This window comes from Miniopterus schreibersii, assembly GCF_964146895.1.
Source record: "Miniopterus schreibersii genome assembly, chromosome: 2".
In the NCBI taxonomy this organism is placed as follows: Eukaryota; Metazoa; Chordata; class Mammalia; order Chiroptera; family Miniopteridae; genus Miniopterus; species Miniopterus schreibersii.
Window position 1 is genome coordinate 137809320 of NC_138102.1, and position 18186 is coordinate 137827505.

At 44.4% G+C, this 18186-nt stretch overlaps 2 protein-coding genes and 1 pseudogene across 5 annotated transcripts in view; all 3 read left to right on the plus strand.

Annotated features, from left to right (window-relative positions):
• Positions 1-897: 897 nt before the first annotated feature.
• Positions 898-4454, plus strand: MIP (major intrinsic protein of lens fiber; the record flags this gene model as incomplete). The annotated part of the gene is made up of 4 exons (XM_081128925.1): positions 898-1257; positions 1747-1911; positions 2321-2401; positions 4269-4454. 4 exons carry the CDS (start codon positions 898-900, stop codon positions 4452-4454), a joined length of 792 nt encoding a protein of 263 aa, XP_080985051.1.
• Positions 4455-6187: 1733 nt separating this feature from the next.
• TIMELESS (timeless circadian regulator) overlaps positions 6188-18186 on the plus strand; it is a 31102-nt gene continuing 19103 nt past the window's right edge. For all 3 annotated transcript variants that reach the window (XM_081129503.1, XM_081129505.1, XM_081129506.1), the window contains exon 1: positions 6188-6262. The gene's annotated coding sequence lies outside the window, so the exon portion shown is untranslated. The remainder of the gene's footprint in view (positions 6263-18186) is intronic.
• Positions 12549-12878, plus strand: LOC308553468 (ORM1-like protein 1 pseudogene; annotated as a pseudogene). The gene has a single exon. The product of its transcript is annotated as an ORM1-like protein 1 pseudogene (transcript).

Below are 18186 nucleotides of genomic sequence, written 5' to 3' on the forward strand. Positions count from 1 at the left end.
TCTCCCATTGCTTCATAGCCATCACTCAGTTTCCTTTCTTTCAGTACCTGCTGCTAGGACCTTGTGAGTCAGGGAAGGTGAAGTGCAAGTTGATTCTGAGATTTAACTCTTTTTTCCTGCCCAGCCCCCTCCAACCCCACTTCCAACCTATCTGTAGAAGACAGCTTTTTCCACCATATGTCTCTGTGGCTTAAAAGGCCAGGCTGAGGGTTGGGAAAGGGAGGTGCTGACACGGGTTGGGGATAGGGAACCCAGGTCAGAGAAAGCCAGACACAGCAGAACTATTCTTGTCCCAGAGCTGCAGGGTCCACAGATTCCAGCCCAAACCAGCCAATGGAAAAAGGCCCTCTAATCCCAGAGGACTAAAGAATTCTCTTCAGTTATCCAACATCCCTGCTGCACCCCACTCCTGACCCCCACACCCACCCTTACTCCTGGCTGACTCAGAGGAGCCTGGAGGCCCCCAGGAGCACAGTCTCATACTCCATGAAGTGAACTCAGCTTGCCTGACCTTCCAGGAAGAGTTGAGTAATGTTCTAATATAGATGTCAATCAGGACTATGAGCCCCAACTTTGACATGAAAAGAAAGGGACTCTTCCAGTCCCTCTGTTCCTGGTCCCTTCCTTTCAGAGCCTCTCTAGTCCTGACCCTACCCCCACCTCTACACCCATGGCTCTGCTCATCTCCCAGTTGAGGAGGAAGGGGAAATCCAGCAGCTTTATTAGATGCATGAGGATGGGCCCAGCCCTCTGCAGCTGTGTAGGGGTTAAGAGGCTGGGCCAGCCACCTCACCCTGCCCCTCCCAGGGATTAAGAGTCCTCTATAAAGGGGACTGTTCACCCAGATCAGGCCAGGGGGGTATCAGGGACCCAGGCATTGTGCCCATCCCCCCTGCCATGTGGGAACTGCGGTCAGCCTCCTTCTGGAGGGCCATATTTGCTGAGTTCTTTGCCACCCTCTTCTATGTCCTCTTTGGGCTGGGGGCCTCACTGCGTTGGGCCCCTGGACCCCTGCATGTCTTGCAGGTGGCTCTGGCCTTTGGTCTGGCCCTGGCTACACTGGTGCAGGCTGTGGGCCACATCAGTGGAGCCCATGTCAATCCTGCAGTCACTTTTGCTTTTCTTGTGGGCTCCCAGATGTCTCTGCTCCGTGCCTTCTGCTATATGGCAGCCCAACTCCTAGGAGCCATGGCTGGGGCCGCCGTGCTGTATAGTGTTACCCCACCTGCCGTCCGAGGAAACCTAGCACTTAACACGGTAATGATCAGCTGAATGGGGCTGAGGGAACCTGGTGCCCTGCCTCCCTGCCTGGTGCAGGTGAATCAGTACCCTCAGGATCTGGAACATTGTGTGTGTGTGTGTGTGTGTGTGTGTGTGTGTGTGTGTGTGTTCCAGGGTGGAGAGGATTGGCAGGTGCTTTGGGGGGATAAGGAAGGCATAGAGCTCTGGACTAAGAATCAAGAAACCTGAGTTCTGGTCCCAGCTTTCCTTCCAATTCCTTGCAGGTTCTTGAGGAAACTTATTTTACCTATGGGACCTCAGTTTCTGCATCACAAAACTGGGTGCAATTATTTTCTACATTAGGAGAAATTAAGAAACAAATACAGTTACTATGGAAAGAGTTGTATTATCCTTCATCTCCAGGACACTGATGCCATAAGGAGGGAGGGGTGCCTACCTGGGAAATCTTGAGGAGGTAACACTGTGACAGTCCTAATAAGCCTCCTCCCTTCTTTCTTTGCCTAGTTGCACCCAGGGGTGAGTGTAAGCCAGGCCACCACGGTGGAGATCTTCCTGACGCTGCAGTTCGTGCTCTGCATCTTTGCCACATATGACGAGAGACGGAATGGTCGCCTGGGCTCTGTGGCCCTGGCCGTTGGTTTCTCCCTTACCCTGGGGCACCTCTTTGGGGTAAGTAGGAGAGGGGAGCAACTACTGTTTTAAGGATTCCAGGGCCCCCAAACCTTTCCCACCTGACTATCAACCATGAACATTACTCACCTCCCTCTATATCAGTCAGCACAGAGGAATCAACCCTTCCTATTACTCCCTCTTGTGATCACCTTAACTGGTCCTTCTTGAACCCAGGGTGGAAATACATGCATCATGGGTAAGTGTGGGCTTAGACTATGGATCCATAGTCTATGCCCAGATGAGGCATCAGTGCCTTCACTCCACTGTGAGACTCCCATGGGATTTTCCTTCTCTACTTGCTGCTGGCTGGAGGCAAGGTGCCAGCCCTCAGGGACATGTGGGCTGTGGGGAAGAGAAGCTGAGGGGAGGGGGGGAAGTGTCTCAGTTACAACTGTGTCTCTTGCAGATGTATTATACTGGTGCAGGCATGAACCCTGCCCGCTCCTTTGCTCCTGCCATTCTCACCAGAAACTTCACCAACCACTGGGTGAGTGAGGGGAGAGGAGCAAGATGTTGAAGGCCTCCCGGATGGGTGTGCATTGCAGGTTCCAGGTTTGGACTGCAGGTTCCAGGTTTGGTCCCTGCTTTCCATCTGGATGTGCTGACTGCTCTACCAGCACTCAGCTAAGCGTGCTGTCGCAGAGTTTGGGATGCTTGTGTGGGCAGGATTCATTATTTTGCCAGAAAGAGAGAATTTTGTTCATAGGTCCTTTGCTGGTTAGTCAGGGAATTTTACTAAGTATCCACTGGATTCTAAAACTAGCACTGTCAGGACAGACAACTGAATAGGAAGACAAAAACTCCTACTCTCAGCTGTCAGGATGTGTATGGGCACAGTGGGCCTGGGCCTCATCCCAGTTTTAGCACTGTGCCAACTTTGTGTGTGACCATGGCAAGAACTCAGTCATTCTGCACCTCCATTTCCTTACTATAAAATGAGGTGTAATGAAAAGTAAGTGTTAAAGTTATATGTGAGAAATATTTAGCACAGAATCTGGTATGGAATAAGTCCTCAATAAAAATTGGTTTGTTTGTGTTGTTTGGCCATATGCCAGACAAAATATATGAAAATAATTTTAAAATATTTTCAGGCTGCTCTGCCTGTGGAGTAGCCCACTCTCTGTCTCACTGCTTTACTAATAAACTCTTTCGCTTTAAACTTTAAAAAAGGTGTTTTTTCAAAGCTGTACACCCATTTTCATGGCCACATTATTCACAATAGCCAGAAGGTAGAAGCAACCCAAATGTCCCCTACAGATGAATGAGTAAACAAAATTTAGTATATACATATAATGGAATAGTATTCAGCCTTAAAAAAGAAGGAAATCCTGTCATATGCTACGACATGGATAAACCTTGAGGACATTATGCTTATGAAACAAGCCAGTCACAAAAAGACAAATACTGTTTAAGTCCAACTATATGTGGTATCTAGAATAGTCAAATTCATTGAAACAAAGCAAAATGGTAGTTGACGGGCTAGGGAGAGGGGAAACGGGGAGTTGTTGTTTAATGGGTGTAGAGTTTCAGTTTTGCAAGATGAAAAAGTCCTGGAGATTGCTTGCACAACAACATGAATATACTTAACACTATAGAACTTAGAAATGGTTAAGAGCCCTGGCCAGGTAGCTCATTAGGTTAGAGTGTCATCCCCATATGCCAAGGTTGTAGGTTTGATTCCCAATCAGGGCACATATAAGAAGCAACCAATGAATGCATAAATTAGTGGGACAACAAATTTATCTCTCTCCCTCTCTCTCTGAAATCAAATTTTAAAAAGAAACGTTTAAGATGATAAATTTTATGTGTATTTTGTCACAATTAAAAAATTTTTTTCAAAGTAATATGTAAACTAGTACCAACTAATAACAACAGATAGAATATACCTGTGATAAGAAGAAATGGGATAAAGGAATAATTTGATGAGTCAGAAAAGAAATGGTGAATTTTGAGGTGCAGACAGTGGAACAGTTTAGAGTTTTAAAACACACATACACACAAACACACAAACAAACTGATTTCTTTCTTTTTAAAAAAATATATCTTTATTGATTTCAGAGAGAGGAAGGGAGAGGGGGGAGAGAGAGAAAGAAACAACAATGATGAGAGTCATTGATCCACTGCCCCCTGCTGGGGATCGAGCCCGCCACCCAGGCACGTGCCCTGACCAGGAATCAAACCCCGATCGCCTGGATCCTAGGTAGATGCCCAACCGCTGAGCCATGCCCGGCCGGGCTGATTTCTGTTTAAGTAGTACCCAAGTACATCTGTTTTCTGCCTCTGGAGTTGAGAAAAGAACAGCCTTTCTCTTGGTCCTCCCTCCACGCCTGATTATTCCTTTCCTCTTCCTACAGGTGTACTGGGTGGGCCCAATCATTGGAGGGGGCCTGGGCAGTCTCCTCTACGACGTTCTCCTCTTCCCCAGGCTCAAGAGTGTTTCTGAGAGACTGTCTGTTCTCAAGGGTACCAGGCCCAGTGACTTCAATGGACAACCAGAGGGCACAGGAGAACCTGTCGAATTAAAGACCCAGGCCCTGTAAAAGCTCCAGTTGTACTGAGAGAGTAGGAGGCTTTTGGGTTTATGTGGAGGGGCTAAGTCAGCCCCTGGATGAAGAAAGGGACTGTGGGGAGGGGCATATACTTCTTTATTTTTTAATTTATGTGTGAGTTGGGGTTTTTTTTGCCTTTTGCTGTGTGAAATCTTTCAAGTTGCATTCATGAGCTGGTTGGCGCAAACTTCCCTTCCTCCCCATCCCACCTCTCCTCACCATTGTGTGTGCATGATTGTGTGTATGAATGTGAGTGAACGTGGCTGTGTCTCAGTTTTGGGGCATAGCAGAAGTAGGGAAGGGAAAAGAGGTATCATCCTATACCTTCCTCTCCCAACCCGGTGTGATGAGTGCAGGAAACCAAGACGTTAAGTTTCCGGTCTTTACACTCATGCCAAACAACTGTATGGTTCTAGGTTCCTGAGGAAGCAGGGAAGTAGGGAGTACTCACAGGAGGCAGATGGAGAGAAGTTGAGGACACAAGGCATTCCAAGGGTTGGGAGAAGGGGCTGGGGCAGGAAGAGAGGAAATGGAGGTATTAGGCCCAGTTCAGGCTGCAGTTGTACCAAAAAGTTGGGAAGTTAATGGGAGAGTGTAGCCTACTTATCTCAGGGATGATTGCCCCAGGGGCTTGGGTGGGGAAGTAGCTCTGAGATAAGGGAATGCTGGGGTTTGAGCTGTTCGGTAAAGCCACATAAATCTGTCTACATTCACTGGCTGGGCTTTCTGCTCATTCTGGCAAGATGGATCTCTTTGGAGCCCTGAACCAGGGAGCTCACCAACTAAGGGGACAGTGAGCCCAGAATCTAGATAATTAAGTAGCTTAAGTGTTCTGCTTGACATCCCCAGCAGGGCCTCCGGGCAATTGGTACTTAAGCCCCAGAAGAGCTCCCAGGGAAAAACAGGAAATCTGATGCCTGGAGCAAAGCCGGGGTGGGGGTGGGGTATAGGAGGGAGAGGCTTTAACCTTCAATTTTTTTTTCTCCCCAAGGGCGCCCTCAGAGTTTTAATTTAGTTAGAGCAGATCAAAACACTCTTCAAATGGCATCTTTCTGCTTTTATCACTAGTTTTATAGTCTTTTATTTCCCTTTTTGTATGTGTCTTTTCACTTTTCTCTCAACTGACCTTTCATTTTCATCAAACCTCATCTAACTTTTCTCATATCCCAGAAATTGATTCAAATGCTTAATAATTCAGGAGATAATTAGTCGTTTGAGCTCTATCTTCTTTTGTTGTTGGCAAAATACACTCATCTCAGCTGAGGCCAGAGGAGACCCTCAACTGACCAACGAATACTTATTGTTGATGTCTTCCTTTCAGGAGCCTCCTGCACGCTTCGCAAGCTTTAAACCTATACCTCCAGTACCACAGACACCCCCGCCCCGCAAAAGACCACTCTTACCAGGAACTCAATCCGCACTTCCTCCCAAATAAAGCCTAACTTTCCCAACTAACCATTTAAGACTTGGAGTAATCCACTTGACTAAGAGAAGGGGAAGAATATTTGTAAATTTACATCTAATCGGACTCTGATTCCTATTTTCTTAAGTCAGCAGAAAATTGATTGCGTTGTAATTATAGGCTCAACGTAGGGGATCGACTCAGATAAAACAGTCTACTTGTACTCGTCTCCCTTTTCCTTACCTTGTCACGAGCCCCCTGCCTGCTCGGGTTACATGGACCAGCCCGGCTCGCCCAGCCCAGCCGCGCGCGGGCGGAGATTGGTCCCTCCCAGCTGGTGGCGGGCAAGACCGCGCGGCGCCGGCCTCCCGGGGTCCTGAAGACCGGCGGGGCGCGGGTGAGTGCATGTGTGGGTTAGAGGGCTTTAAGGGAACTGCGTGCCTGCGAAGCTACAGGGCACTCTTGGGAGACGCTGAGTGTCCTTTCCCGCCACCAGATTTAAAGGCAGAGGGCGGGGCGCACTCTAGGTGCGCACGCGCAGTTCCCACCTTGCGTTCCCGGTGGGTGCCCTAGCGTTCCCCACTGGCCCGGCGGGGCGCTTGTTCATTCTCCCCGCGCCACTCTGTACAGCTTGGTCCTCATGGGGGGTGGGGCTGTCATGGGAAGGGGCTTGGAACCCCGAAGGTAGAACAGGAGGTTCCTGGACATGTCCGCTTCGGAACGCCCCATGCAGTTCAGACCCCAGAAATACAGGTGTGCCGCTTGGTGGCCAGCGGGAGTGGAATTCACAAGTCGCTTGACTTAAATCTTGGGCTTTTATAGAATGGATTTTGTATTCCCTTCCCTGCTTTTTCTTGGGTTATCAAACTTAAGGAGGACACAGCCTCTTCGTGTTTGTTAACTGGACTGGCGGCCACTAATTAAGCTCCTTCCTTTGAGTCTTTCAATTTTTTACTCTGCCCTTCATGCTGCCACTAGTTACCTTCATAAAAAGTCAACGTGGCCATTTCAGATTAAACTTAAAACTCCTCTTAGGCCGCCCACAGTCTGGCTTAAATCCTTAGGTCCATGGCTTTTCAGTCTGGCCCTGACCCTCTCATCTCCATTTTCTAAAGCTCCCTACTATGTTCCTATCTCATGCACTTGACTCCCAGCCATGTGGAAAGGATGTATCTGCATTGTGCTCTTTCATACCTTGGTACCTATGTTCCTGCTGTTCCTTCTACTTGAGCTCTAGCCACTTCTGTGCTAAGTGAACTCTTTCAGGACTGAGCACAGTTGTCCCTCTGAAAACTTCAATTTCCAGCTCTCCTAGGTCAAAGTAGTCACTTCTTTGTGTCCTTGAAGTACTGTACCTCCTATTATCAGTGGCACTGGTACCACTCTGTAAAATGTTCCTGAGCTCCTAACGTGTACCTTGCACTGTACTATCCCCAGTGCCAGGTGAGGAGAGATGAGTAGGATAGAGTTCCTGTTCTTAAGGAACTCATAGTCTGGAAGAAAAAACACATGTAAACCAGCCCTCTGCAGTTACAGAGTAACAAAAAAGTCCGCCTTGGTTTCCTTACTCCTCACTCCAAACTCTCTTGAGTAAGCTTTTCTACTTATGCAACTTCACGCACTATCCTTATATATCCTGATGCCTCCACATCTCCAGCCCTAACCTTTCGTTCCTCAACTTTGAGACTTGTCTACTTGGGTTCAGATTAGAAACTATATATTGAGCATCTATGTTGTGTTGACCATAGTGGTTCCTGATCTCAAGGAATCTATTTTATAGTGCAGTTGTTCACAGGGGATTGAGTTAGAATCACCTGATGAGCATTTTCAAAACACTCTTATCCAAGCCCACCCCCCACCCCACCCCACCCACACACTCGAGCTCTAACTAAACTCGACCCTGCCCTTAGGGAATGTAAGGCTAACGGAGGGAGACATTTTAAACAATCTGTTTAAGTATTAGTACAACACGAGCTGTAAATGCCATGATGGAACTCTATTAAATGACACAAAGGAGAGGTCCATTCTGTATGGAGAAGTCAGGACGGAGTGCCATTTCAGCAGAGTCTTAAAGGATGAGTGGGTAAACTCCAGGGCCAGACAGAGTGTCTTGAGAGAGACGCTTAAAAGCAGATAGAGCCCTAGCTGGTTTGCCTCAGTGGTTAGAGTATCGGCCTGCGGACTGATGGGTCCCAGGGTTCAATTCCAGCCAAGGGCACATACCTTGGTTACGGGCTCAGTCAAGGCCCTGGTTGGGATGCAACCAATCAATGTGTCTCTTTCACATCGATGTTTCTCTCTCTCCGCCTTCCACTCTCTCTCTGCAAAACAATGGAGAAATATCCTCAGGTGAGGATTAAAAAAATACAAATAAATAAATAAAAGCAGATAGATCACGAAGGACTTTGTATTGTAAGCATTGATGGCCACTGAAACTTTAGTTTTGTATAGTAATGCATGCAAGTGGTGGACAATTCAGACTATTAAAGTGAAAGGTAAATCTTTCTCCTGCTGCAGACTCTCCCACCCCCACCCCCAGTCTTTCCAGAGACAGTCACTGTGAAGTTTTTTATGTATCCATCGAAGGATTTCAGGCAAAGTGGTTATAGGGCCAAATCTGGTAACTATATTGTGGGTAGATTGAAGAGAATAAGACTGGAGGCAGAGAAAGTGGTTAGGAAGCAGTTGAGTAAGCAAGAGATACTTAGGACCTGAAGTAAGACAGGTCCGACTGCCTTAGCTCAGGTCCTGAATATGGGGATGGACAGCGACTAGATAGGAGAATTTAAGGAGAATTAGCCTGAGTCAATGACCAGAGATATCTGGGATGACTCCTAGGTTTCTTCTGTGAATAACTGCGTAGATAGTGCCAGTCTCTGAAAGATCCAAAACAAGTGGAGACAAACTTGGGGGGAAGATGTTCAATTTTAGACGTGTTGAGTGTGAGATATCTCTGGGACATAGAGGTACTCAGTGCTATTCATTAGTGTAACGTGTGGGATTGGCACCAGGAGAACTTAGGGGCAAGAGATACAGATTTGCTTGCTCATGGTTCAGAGATGGTAGTTGAAGATGTGGGAGTGGATCAGTTTGTGAAAAGAGGCTGTGTAAAGTGAGGAAGCAGACTAAAGGTGCAGACCTGTGGGACATCAGTGCTGGAGGAGCAGCCAATATGGGGTCAAGGAGAGGTTTTGTTTTATGTTAGGTTTTTTCTCCCTAAGATGGAAGAACTTTGAGCAGCTCATGGGGATGAGATCAGTATGAAGATTGGTAACAAATGAATGAGGAGCAACCAACTAAGGGACAGAAAGTGATTATCAGTCACACAAATGGAGAGCTTAGATTAGAAGCAAAGAAGTAACAGTGGGCATTTGAAATACATATGTTTTTAGGCTTGGGTGGAGAGAGTCAAGATAGGTCATGTCTGATGACCTCAGTTTTTCCTAAGAGAAAGAGAACAGGGACACCAGGTATGAGGTGTTGGAAGCAGTGGAGTAAAGGGGCTTGAAGATAACAGTGAAAGTTAGAAACAGCTGTTCCTTGGGGAAAAAGAAGAGTAAGTGGACCAGGAACACTAAAATGACTTGCTGGGCCAGGCTGAGGTCCCTGCTCAGGTTGGAAACTGTATATTAGTTGTGTATCACTGTGTGGGGTTGTATGGTTTTCTTCAGCAAATCTGAGTCAAGATTTAAGTCCAAGAGTCTAGAAAGCAGATGTTTGCATTGATCTGAGGTTGGAATCTTTTGCAGGGTGAATGCAGTGAAAGGAAAAAAGATTGAGACCACAGAGAGAGTGATATGTATAGTGATACAATAGTAGAATATGTGACCCTGCTTTGTGCAGTCCCAGTTTGATCATTTTGTTTTTCATCTCAGAAATCTTCAGTGACTCCTGATTCATGTTCAGAGTCCTTGAATTGATAGACAAAGACAAGGTTTTCCCATAAAGCAGGATCCAGGTTCACTTTCTATTGCTTTCTTGTTAGACTCATCTATTCATAGTGGCTCTCTCTGCTTTTGCTGTGGCAGTTCTCTGCCTAAATGCACCTCCTCCCAGCTTTCTGGAATGAATGCAGCTTTTAAAAAGTCCAGTTCTAATCACAATTCCTCTGACAAAACCTCCTTGGCTACTGTATCCTGAAAAGAGCCCTAGTTTTTCAGAATTTCTTTTACAATATCACTTATTTAGAGCCTGCACCATCTTTTACATTTTATTTTCTATATTATGTGGGTTTATTTCTGCAACTAAAATTTTTTAGCACCACCATTGCACTTGTACAACATGATCTTTTGCCTAGAAGGCTCTTCTGTAAGCATTTAGTGACTGACTTTAGCGCCCAATAGATGGAGAGGAAATTAATATTTTGAGAGCTCTTCCTTTAGTGCTCACCATTCAGTAAAGTGCTGGATATCAGTGCTTCTGCAGCTATCTTTATATATATATATATATATATATATATATATATATATACACACACACACATGTATATATGTATGTATGTGTGTATATATATATATACATATACATACATATATATCTTTATTGATTTCAGAGAGAGGAAAGGAGAGGGAGAGAGAGAGATAGAAACATTAATGATGAGAGAGTCATTGATCAGCTGCCCGCAACCCAGGCATGTGTGCTGACTGGGAATCGAGCCCCAATCGCCTGGATCCCAGGTCGATGCTCAACCGCTGAGCCACACCCAGCCGGGCTCTGCAACTATCTTGATAAAGGATCAGATCGGGTCCCCCTCTCCCCCTGCAAGTTGTTGCAGATCAGTACTTTTTTCCTCCAGCTTTATTGAGATATGGATATAAAATGCTAGAACTGTGACTAGAAAAGTTAAATTACTAGAAAAACTTTTCTAGTTTTCTGTATGAAGAAAAACATGAAGAATGTAGGCTTTATTATTAGATTCAGTAAACACTAACTTTTAAATTGCTGTGAGATGTTCTAAATGCTTATGCTTTGTTTTTTGTACTTGCCTTGATGCAGACTGCTAATAGTGCGTGAACCAATGGTCTGCAGACCATACTTTAAGTAGCACTGCCTGCCATGATTTCATTTAAACTTCCCCATTTATTTTCTCAGTATACTGATGAGGAAACTGAGGTTTAGGTTAAGCCACATGCTCAAGATCACCAGCTTAGTACTGGACAGAACTGAAATTCAATGCCAAATGTCATTCCGTTACTGAAAACGGGACCAGGCATAGAGCGAGTCTGCCTCGGGCTCGCCAGTAGTGTGTACGTTCTCGACTTCATGCAGGAAAGATTTCACAACACAAGTCCAGGTGATTTTAAGAGTATGTTAATTAAAGCTGAAGACAGTGAAACAAGGAAGGGCTTAAGATAGAAGAAGCAACAGGAGAGGGCCTCGGTGTGGCTGCTTTGGCTCTCTAGAAACATTATTGGAAAGAAGCAAGCTAAGGCAGGACCGCTGTTAGCTCACTGGAGAGTCAGAGAAAAGGAGGCCTTGGGAACAGGTTCAGGGGTTAGTCCAGGACGAGCTGCCACTGCCCATTGCTCCCCTGGTTGCAAGTCTCATGGGGACCCTTTAGAGTTTAGGAGAAAGAAAATTCACTCCGAAAGAAGATTTGAGTGGGCGTGCTCCAAGGAGGGCATGTGCTGGCTTCTTTCTCTTGAGGAGTTTTATCTGCTTTCCAAAAGTGAGGATATTAGAGGAGGTTTCAAGGAAGATCTCAATAGAATATTCATCAGCTTTTCCAGGTGTGCCCCTTCAGGGTTGTGGTCTCCACTGATTGGTCAGTGCCAGGGTAGAGGTCATTACTCTGCAACTGATCCTGGTATTGCCCATCTGGTTTTGCTGCTTTTCTGGGCCTGGAGCGGAAATACAACTGAGGCTGCCCTGTCCTGGTGGCTCAGTTGGACATTTTCCTGTACACCAAAAGATTGTGGGTTTGATCCCTGGTCGGGGTGCATGCATGAGGCAACTGATTGATGTTTTTCTCTCTCTCTGAAAAATCAATAAAAACATATTCTTTGGTGAGGATTTTTTTTAAAAAGAAACAAAATACAACTAAGGCCTAGATGACTTAGATGTTATCTCTAGAGAGGAAAGGTCAGGGCACAGTCTGAACCGCATGACCAGCCATGTGAACGGTCAGGGGGGATAAACCACATGACTGGCAATATGCCTGCGGGGGAAAGGCCACCCTGGGGCAAGGTTCCGCATCAGTTTTGCCTACTGCTGGGCATCTGGGCTTTCCACCCTGGTGACTTTCTGTATCTGATGTTAATTGCTCGACCAGGGCAGTTTGTTCAGCTGTCTCTCTTAGTTTCCCCCTTCCATTTGCCAAGGAGTTTTCCTAGCTTCTTACTATCCTCCCTTGATTCTGTTCATACTAGTGATTCGCAAAGCTGGTTCTTCAAACAGAGTTGGTTTGGGGCAGAGTTTTTTCTTTGTGTTCAAGAAATGAATTAATTTTCTCTTTGAATTATATTACTTTATCTTTTGTTTTTCTTTGGTTCTTGCATTTTGAGGCCGTGAATATTAACTTCAGATGAATATCACTTCATCTGAACTACTTGGTACTTAGTTGGTGGGAAAAGTAACTAACATCACTTTTAAAATACATATATATCTTTATTGGAGAAGACACAGTTGCTACGGAGCCGGTCCTTCTCTGAGCCGGCAGCCCGGAGTGTGGCAGTGGAGCAAACATGAATGTTGGAGTTGCCCACAGTGAGGTGAATCCAAATACCTGGGTAATGAATAACCGGGGTATGTGGCTGACATATGCATTGGGAGTTGGCTTGCTTCATATAGTCTTACTCAGTATTCCCTTCTTCAGTGTTCCTGTTGCTTGGACCTTAACAAATGTTACACATAATCTGGGGATGTATGTATTTTTGCATGCTGTAAAAGGAACACCTTTTGAAACTCCTGACCAGGGTAAAGCAAGGCTCCTAACTCATTGGTAACAACTGGACTATGGAGTACAGTTTACATCTTCACGGAAGTTTTTCACAATTTCTCCAATAATTCTGTAAGTCGTGGAAATTTTTAGATATTTTCTGGCAGGTTTCTGTACAAAGTATGATCCAATTCACTTCATCCTAAACACAGCTTCTCTCCTGAGTGTGCTAATTCCCAAAATGCCACAGTTACATGGTGTTTGGATTTTTTGGAATTAACAAGTATTGAAAAGTTTTGAAACTAAAGAATAAATTTTTACAGCTACTGAGTTGCCTGTAAGGAAGGAGTGGTTAGTAAACTACACTGTTTCTATGATAGTATGAAATGAGAAGTATTTATATTGGAGAGCCTATTGCTGGTTCTTCGTATGCTGTTTTGAAGGGCAGAGTTTTACTAGAGGATGCCTGTATTTAATGCATCTGGTATATTTCTGAAGAGAGGCTTTATAGGTAGGCTTGGCAGGCCCAGCTTTTAAGTTAAAAGGCTATAAAGTGAGGGTGTACTAGATAAATCCAAGGAAATAAGAGATTTATAAGAAACTAAGACTAGCTTAGTTTATAATGAATGGGCATTATGTTAGGAGAAGAAACTTTCCAATCATTTTCAGTCATGGTCAATTTAAGCCAACTTAACATATAAACCGAAATCATCTCTTTACAAGTTTATTGTAGATAGTTTTTATTACCATACATATTCCTCTTGGGCTGTATAAGAGGATATATACTTTCTTGTTTTATACAAACCAATTCCTACCTTATGAGTGTGCTTCCCCCCCCCCCCATTTTGCTGGCTCAACATTATGTATGGATGGATGAGATTATTTTTACATTTATTAAGTTACTGAATTCATGAAGGTCTGTGTTCATGACTGATTGGTGATAGAAGATAGGCATCTTACAAATAGCCTCTGAGTCAGTCTTCTAATTTTGAAACAAAGACACAAGGCTGCTAAACCAATTAAGGAAATAATTTATTTCACACAGTTAAAGTATATGGTAATTTAAAAGTCTATGCTTATTTGATTGAGCAATCTAATTATTTAAGTCTACCACTCTTTAGAAAAGGAATTATAAAATGGACAGTTATATAGCTAACTTATGGTTTGGCAGCAACTGCTTCTTTAGTAATAGTACCAAAGTAAATAATGGAGTCTTTTTTAGCAGGTCTGCAGTAAAAGATAACATCATATTTTCTTATCCCTCTTGCCCTCAATCCCCATACTTTTCCCAATAATATTTGGACTTTCAATAAATGAGTCTTCATGTAGATAACCCAGTATGGTAACTGTTTCCAAAGTAGCAGCCATACTGAATTCCCGTAACTTAGAGAAGCTTCCTATAGTTGCTGACATTAATTGCAAGAAATAACTATATATAACTTTGAGAAGTAAATATTTCCAAAAAACAAAGTTCTGATACAGGATGAAACTGAAAAACCTAGTAACATTTGTAAACAAAACTGAATGAAAAGCGTTATAGATCAACTTAAAAATCAATTTGTTTCGGAAACAAGATGGTGGCATAGGTAACAGCTGCACCCGCCGCCTCCCACAACATCAAAATTACAACTAAAATACAGAACCACCATACCTCAGAGCCTCCTGAAATCTGGCTGAACAGAAGCCCCACAACCAGGGAACTGAAGGAGCGTCGAGACCGGGAGGAGGGGCGGAGACGTGGGCGGATCGGGGCTGAATGCTGGAGACAGGGCCACAGCCCACACCCACTGCTGCAGGTAAACCTGGGAGGGATATCTTGGCGGTGGAGGTTTCCTGGAGGAGTGAGGGGTCTCAGTCCCAGAGCAGGCCCCCAGCCCAGGGCTCCAAGTCTGGGAAGAGAAATGCCCACAATTTCGGGCTGTGAAAACCAACGGGGACTGTCACTGAGGGTCGCGGAGGCTACGGGAGTCCTGGGCTTTCCTCTTAAAGGGCCCGTGCACAGACTCACTCAGATGTGCTGCTTCTGAGCCCCAGTGCCGGGCAGCAGCTGGAAAGGAACCTGGGACATGTGGGGAGGAACTAACCTGCCTGAAATTGGAGTGAGAGGTGGAGGGGCAGCTTTCTCCCAGACAGAAGAGCTGGCAGAGGCCATTGCTCCTTTGTCGAGTCCTCCCTGCACACAGCCGGCAGGCAGGCGCGCACAATATTTGAATCTCCAGCACCTGACTCACACCTTTCACTCCGCCCCAGTGTTTCCCAGAGGCCCCGCCCCTCCCCACCTGCAGCTCATCCAGGCCATTTCCAGTGGCTTTTCTGTGCAAGTGGCCTCTCGAACCTCATGCTTAGGACTTTCCTAAAATCTCTCAAACAAGCAGCAGTGTGCCCCGTACAGCTTGATAAGTGGCCCCAGGCCTGGCACTAGCAGCAGCCTGCATTGGTTAATAGCTTAGCCTCTCCTGGACAACGCCAAGCCCAGAACAAATAGCAGCCAACTACGGTTTGCTGTGTAGCTCATGCTGGGTGGCCCTGGGCAAGGCACTGGCACAGGCTGACTTTGCACCTCCCGGAAGGCCCCAGAGACAGTGCACCTGGTGGTCAGACTTGACCCCGCTATATTACAACCCTACCACATCCACGAGTGACACACTAAAGGGCACACTTAGTGAACACCAAAGCTCCACTGAAGTGAATCCTGCTCCATAGGGGTGTCTCCAGCACAGCAGCTCTTTGGCTGTAGTTGCAGCTGGTCCTCACTGCTGATTGGCCTGTGGGTCAATTTCTCCCAGTGATGCCAACAGCAACCAAGGCTCAACTACAACAGGTCAGAGCACACAGCTTACACAGGGGAGCATCTAGAAGGTCCAGCTCAGGTGACTGGGAAGGCTGAGCCACTGGACCCTACAGGACACCCACTACACAAAGCCACTCTACAAATTCCAGGAGACATAGCAGCTCTACCTAATACATAGAAACAAACACCTGGAAGCAGCCAAAATGTGGAGGCAAAGAAACATGTCACAAAGGAAGAACAGAAGAAATCTCTAGAAGAGGAACTAAATGAAATAGAACCAAGCAAGCTAATAGATACAGAGTTCAGAATTTTGTTTATAAGGATGTTTAAGCAGACTATTAGGGAAATAACTGAGAAAATTGATAACATAATAAAGTACCAATTTGAAATGAAACCTACAGGAACTGAAATGAAGAATAATTTACAGGGAATCAACAGTAGAGTAGAGGACGCTGAGACTCAAATCAGCAATTTGGAATATAAGGAAACAAAAAACACCCAACTAGAAGAGCAAAAAGAAAAAATCCAGAAATATGAAAATAGTATATGTAGCCTCTGGGACAACTTCAAGTGGCGCAACATTCGTATTATTGAGGTGCCAGAAGGAGAAGAAAGCAAGAAATTGAAAACCTATTTGAAAAAATAATTACAGAAAACTTGCCCTACCTGGGGAAAGTAATGGACTTACAAGTCCAGGAAGCACAGAGGGTCCCAAACAAGAGCAACCCAAAGAGGCCCACAGCAAGACACATCATCATTAAAATGCCAAAGGTTAAACACAAAGAGAGACTTAAAAGCAGCAAGAGAAAAGCAGTTAGTTACATACAAGGGAGCACTCATACGACTGTCAGCTGATTTCTCAACAGAAACTTTGCAGGCCAGAAGGGAGTGGCAAGAAATACTCAAAGTGATGAAAAACAAGGAACTACAGCCAAGATTACTCTACCCAGCAAAGCTATCATTTAGAACTGAATGTCGGATAAAGAGCTTCACAGATAAGGAAAAGCTAAAGGAGTTCATCACCACCAAACCAGCACTACAGTAAATGTTGAAGGGCCTCCTTTAAGAAGAAGCTAATGAACAAAAGAATCTGACAAACTAAATAGATCCAGAGACATTGACGCATGCAACAGATGACCTTATTTCAGAGGAAAGAGGGAAGGGGGGTGGAGGGTGGGAGGAGACGAACCAAAGAAGTTATATGCATATATGCATAACCCATGGACACAGTCAATTAACGGTATGAAGGCCTGGGGAGGGGGTGGGAGCGAGGTAGAGGGGGTCAATTGGGCGGGGGGGACACCTATAATACTTTCAACAGTAAAGATAAATTTTTAAAAAGATAAATTTTTAAATTTTCAATAAACTGACTTGGGGATAAATTGTCATTGTTTTATATTTCAAAAGTATAGACTTTAGAAATCAGTGGTATGATAATGCCTTTGTATGTTTGTCTTTTCCTATGTATTTTTAAATAACGAGCAATCTATACTTCAAGAAAATTTTTCTTTGGTGTAAAAAATAAATAAATATATATATATATATATATATATATATATATATTGATTTTAGAGAGAGGAAGGAAGAGGGAGGGAGAGATAGAAACATCAATGATGAGAGAGAGTCATTGATCGGCTGCCTCCTGCATGGCCCCCGATTGGTAATTGAATCTGAAACCCGGGCATGTGTGCTGGCCAGGAATCAAACCTTGATCTCCTGGATCATAGGTCAATGCTCAACCGCTGAACCATGATGGCCGGGCCTAACACCACTTTAAAACACTTAAATATCCATGTCTGCTGGGTCTAAGACGTTTGACAAAGTTGTCACCTGTCTATGATGAAATGTGGAAGTATAATAAGTTTTTTCATAAAATCAAATTTAAAAGTCTGTACTTGATCCTGAGATTTTGTCCTTAGTTTTTTGGGTGTTTAAATAGTAAAAGGAGAATACATAGCACTTTTGTGGGGGTGTTTTTTAATAACATCTGTATTGAAATATAATTCACATATCATAAAATGCACCCTTTTAAAGTATACAATTCAGAGTTTTGCAACCATTACCCACTATGTAATATTAGAATATTTTTATCACTCCCAAAATAAACCCCATACATACCTACTAGCTGTGACTCCCGAGCTGAGGAATCCTTACCCAAGTCCCTGGCAACCACTAATCTACTTTTGGTCTCTATGGATTTGCCTATTCTGGACATGTCATATAAATGGAGTCATAAAACATGTGTCCTTTCGTGTCTGGCTTCTTTCCCTTTATGTAATATTTTCAAGTTTTATTTATGTTGTAGCATGTATCAGTACTCCTTTTCATTGTCAAGTAATATTCCATTATATAGATATACCACTTTTTGTTTACTCACCAGTTGATGAACATTTGGGTTTTTCCACATTTTGGCTATTATAAATAATGCTGCTCTGAACGTTCGTGTACTGTAAATATTTGTGTGTACATACTTTTTGTTTCTCTCAGATATATAATTAGGAATGAGATTGTGGGTGATGTGTGATATGGTAACTCTGTGTTTAAAATTTTGAGGAACCACCAAACTGTTTTTCACAGAGCTGCACCATTTTTTTTTTTAATCCTCACCTGAGGATATGTTTTTATTGGTTTTAGAGAGAGAGAAAAGGGGGAA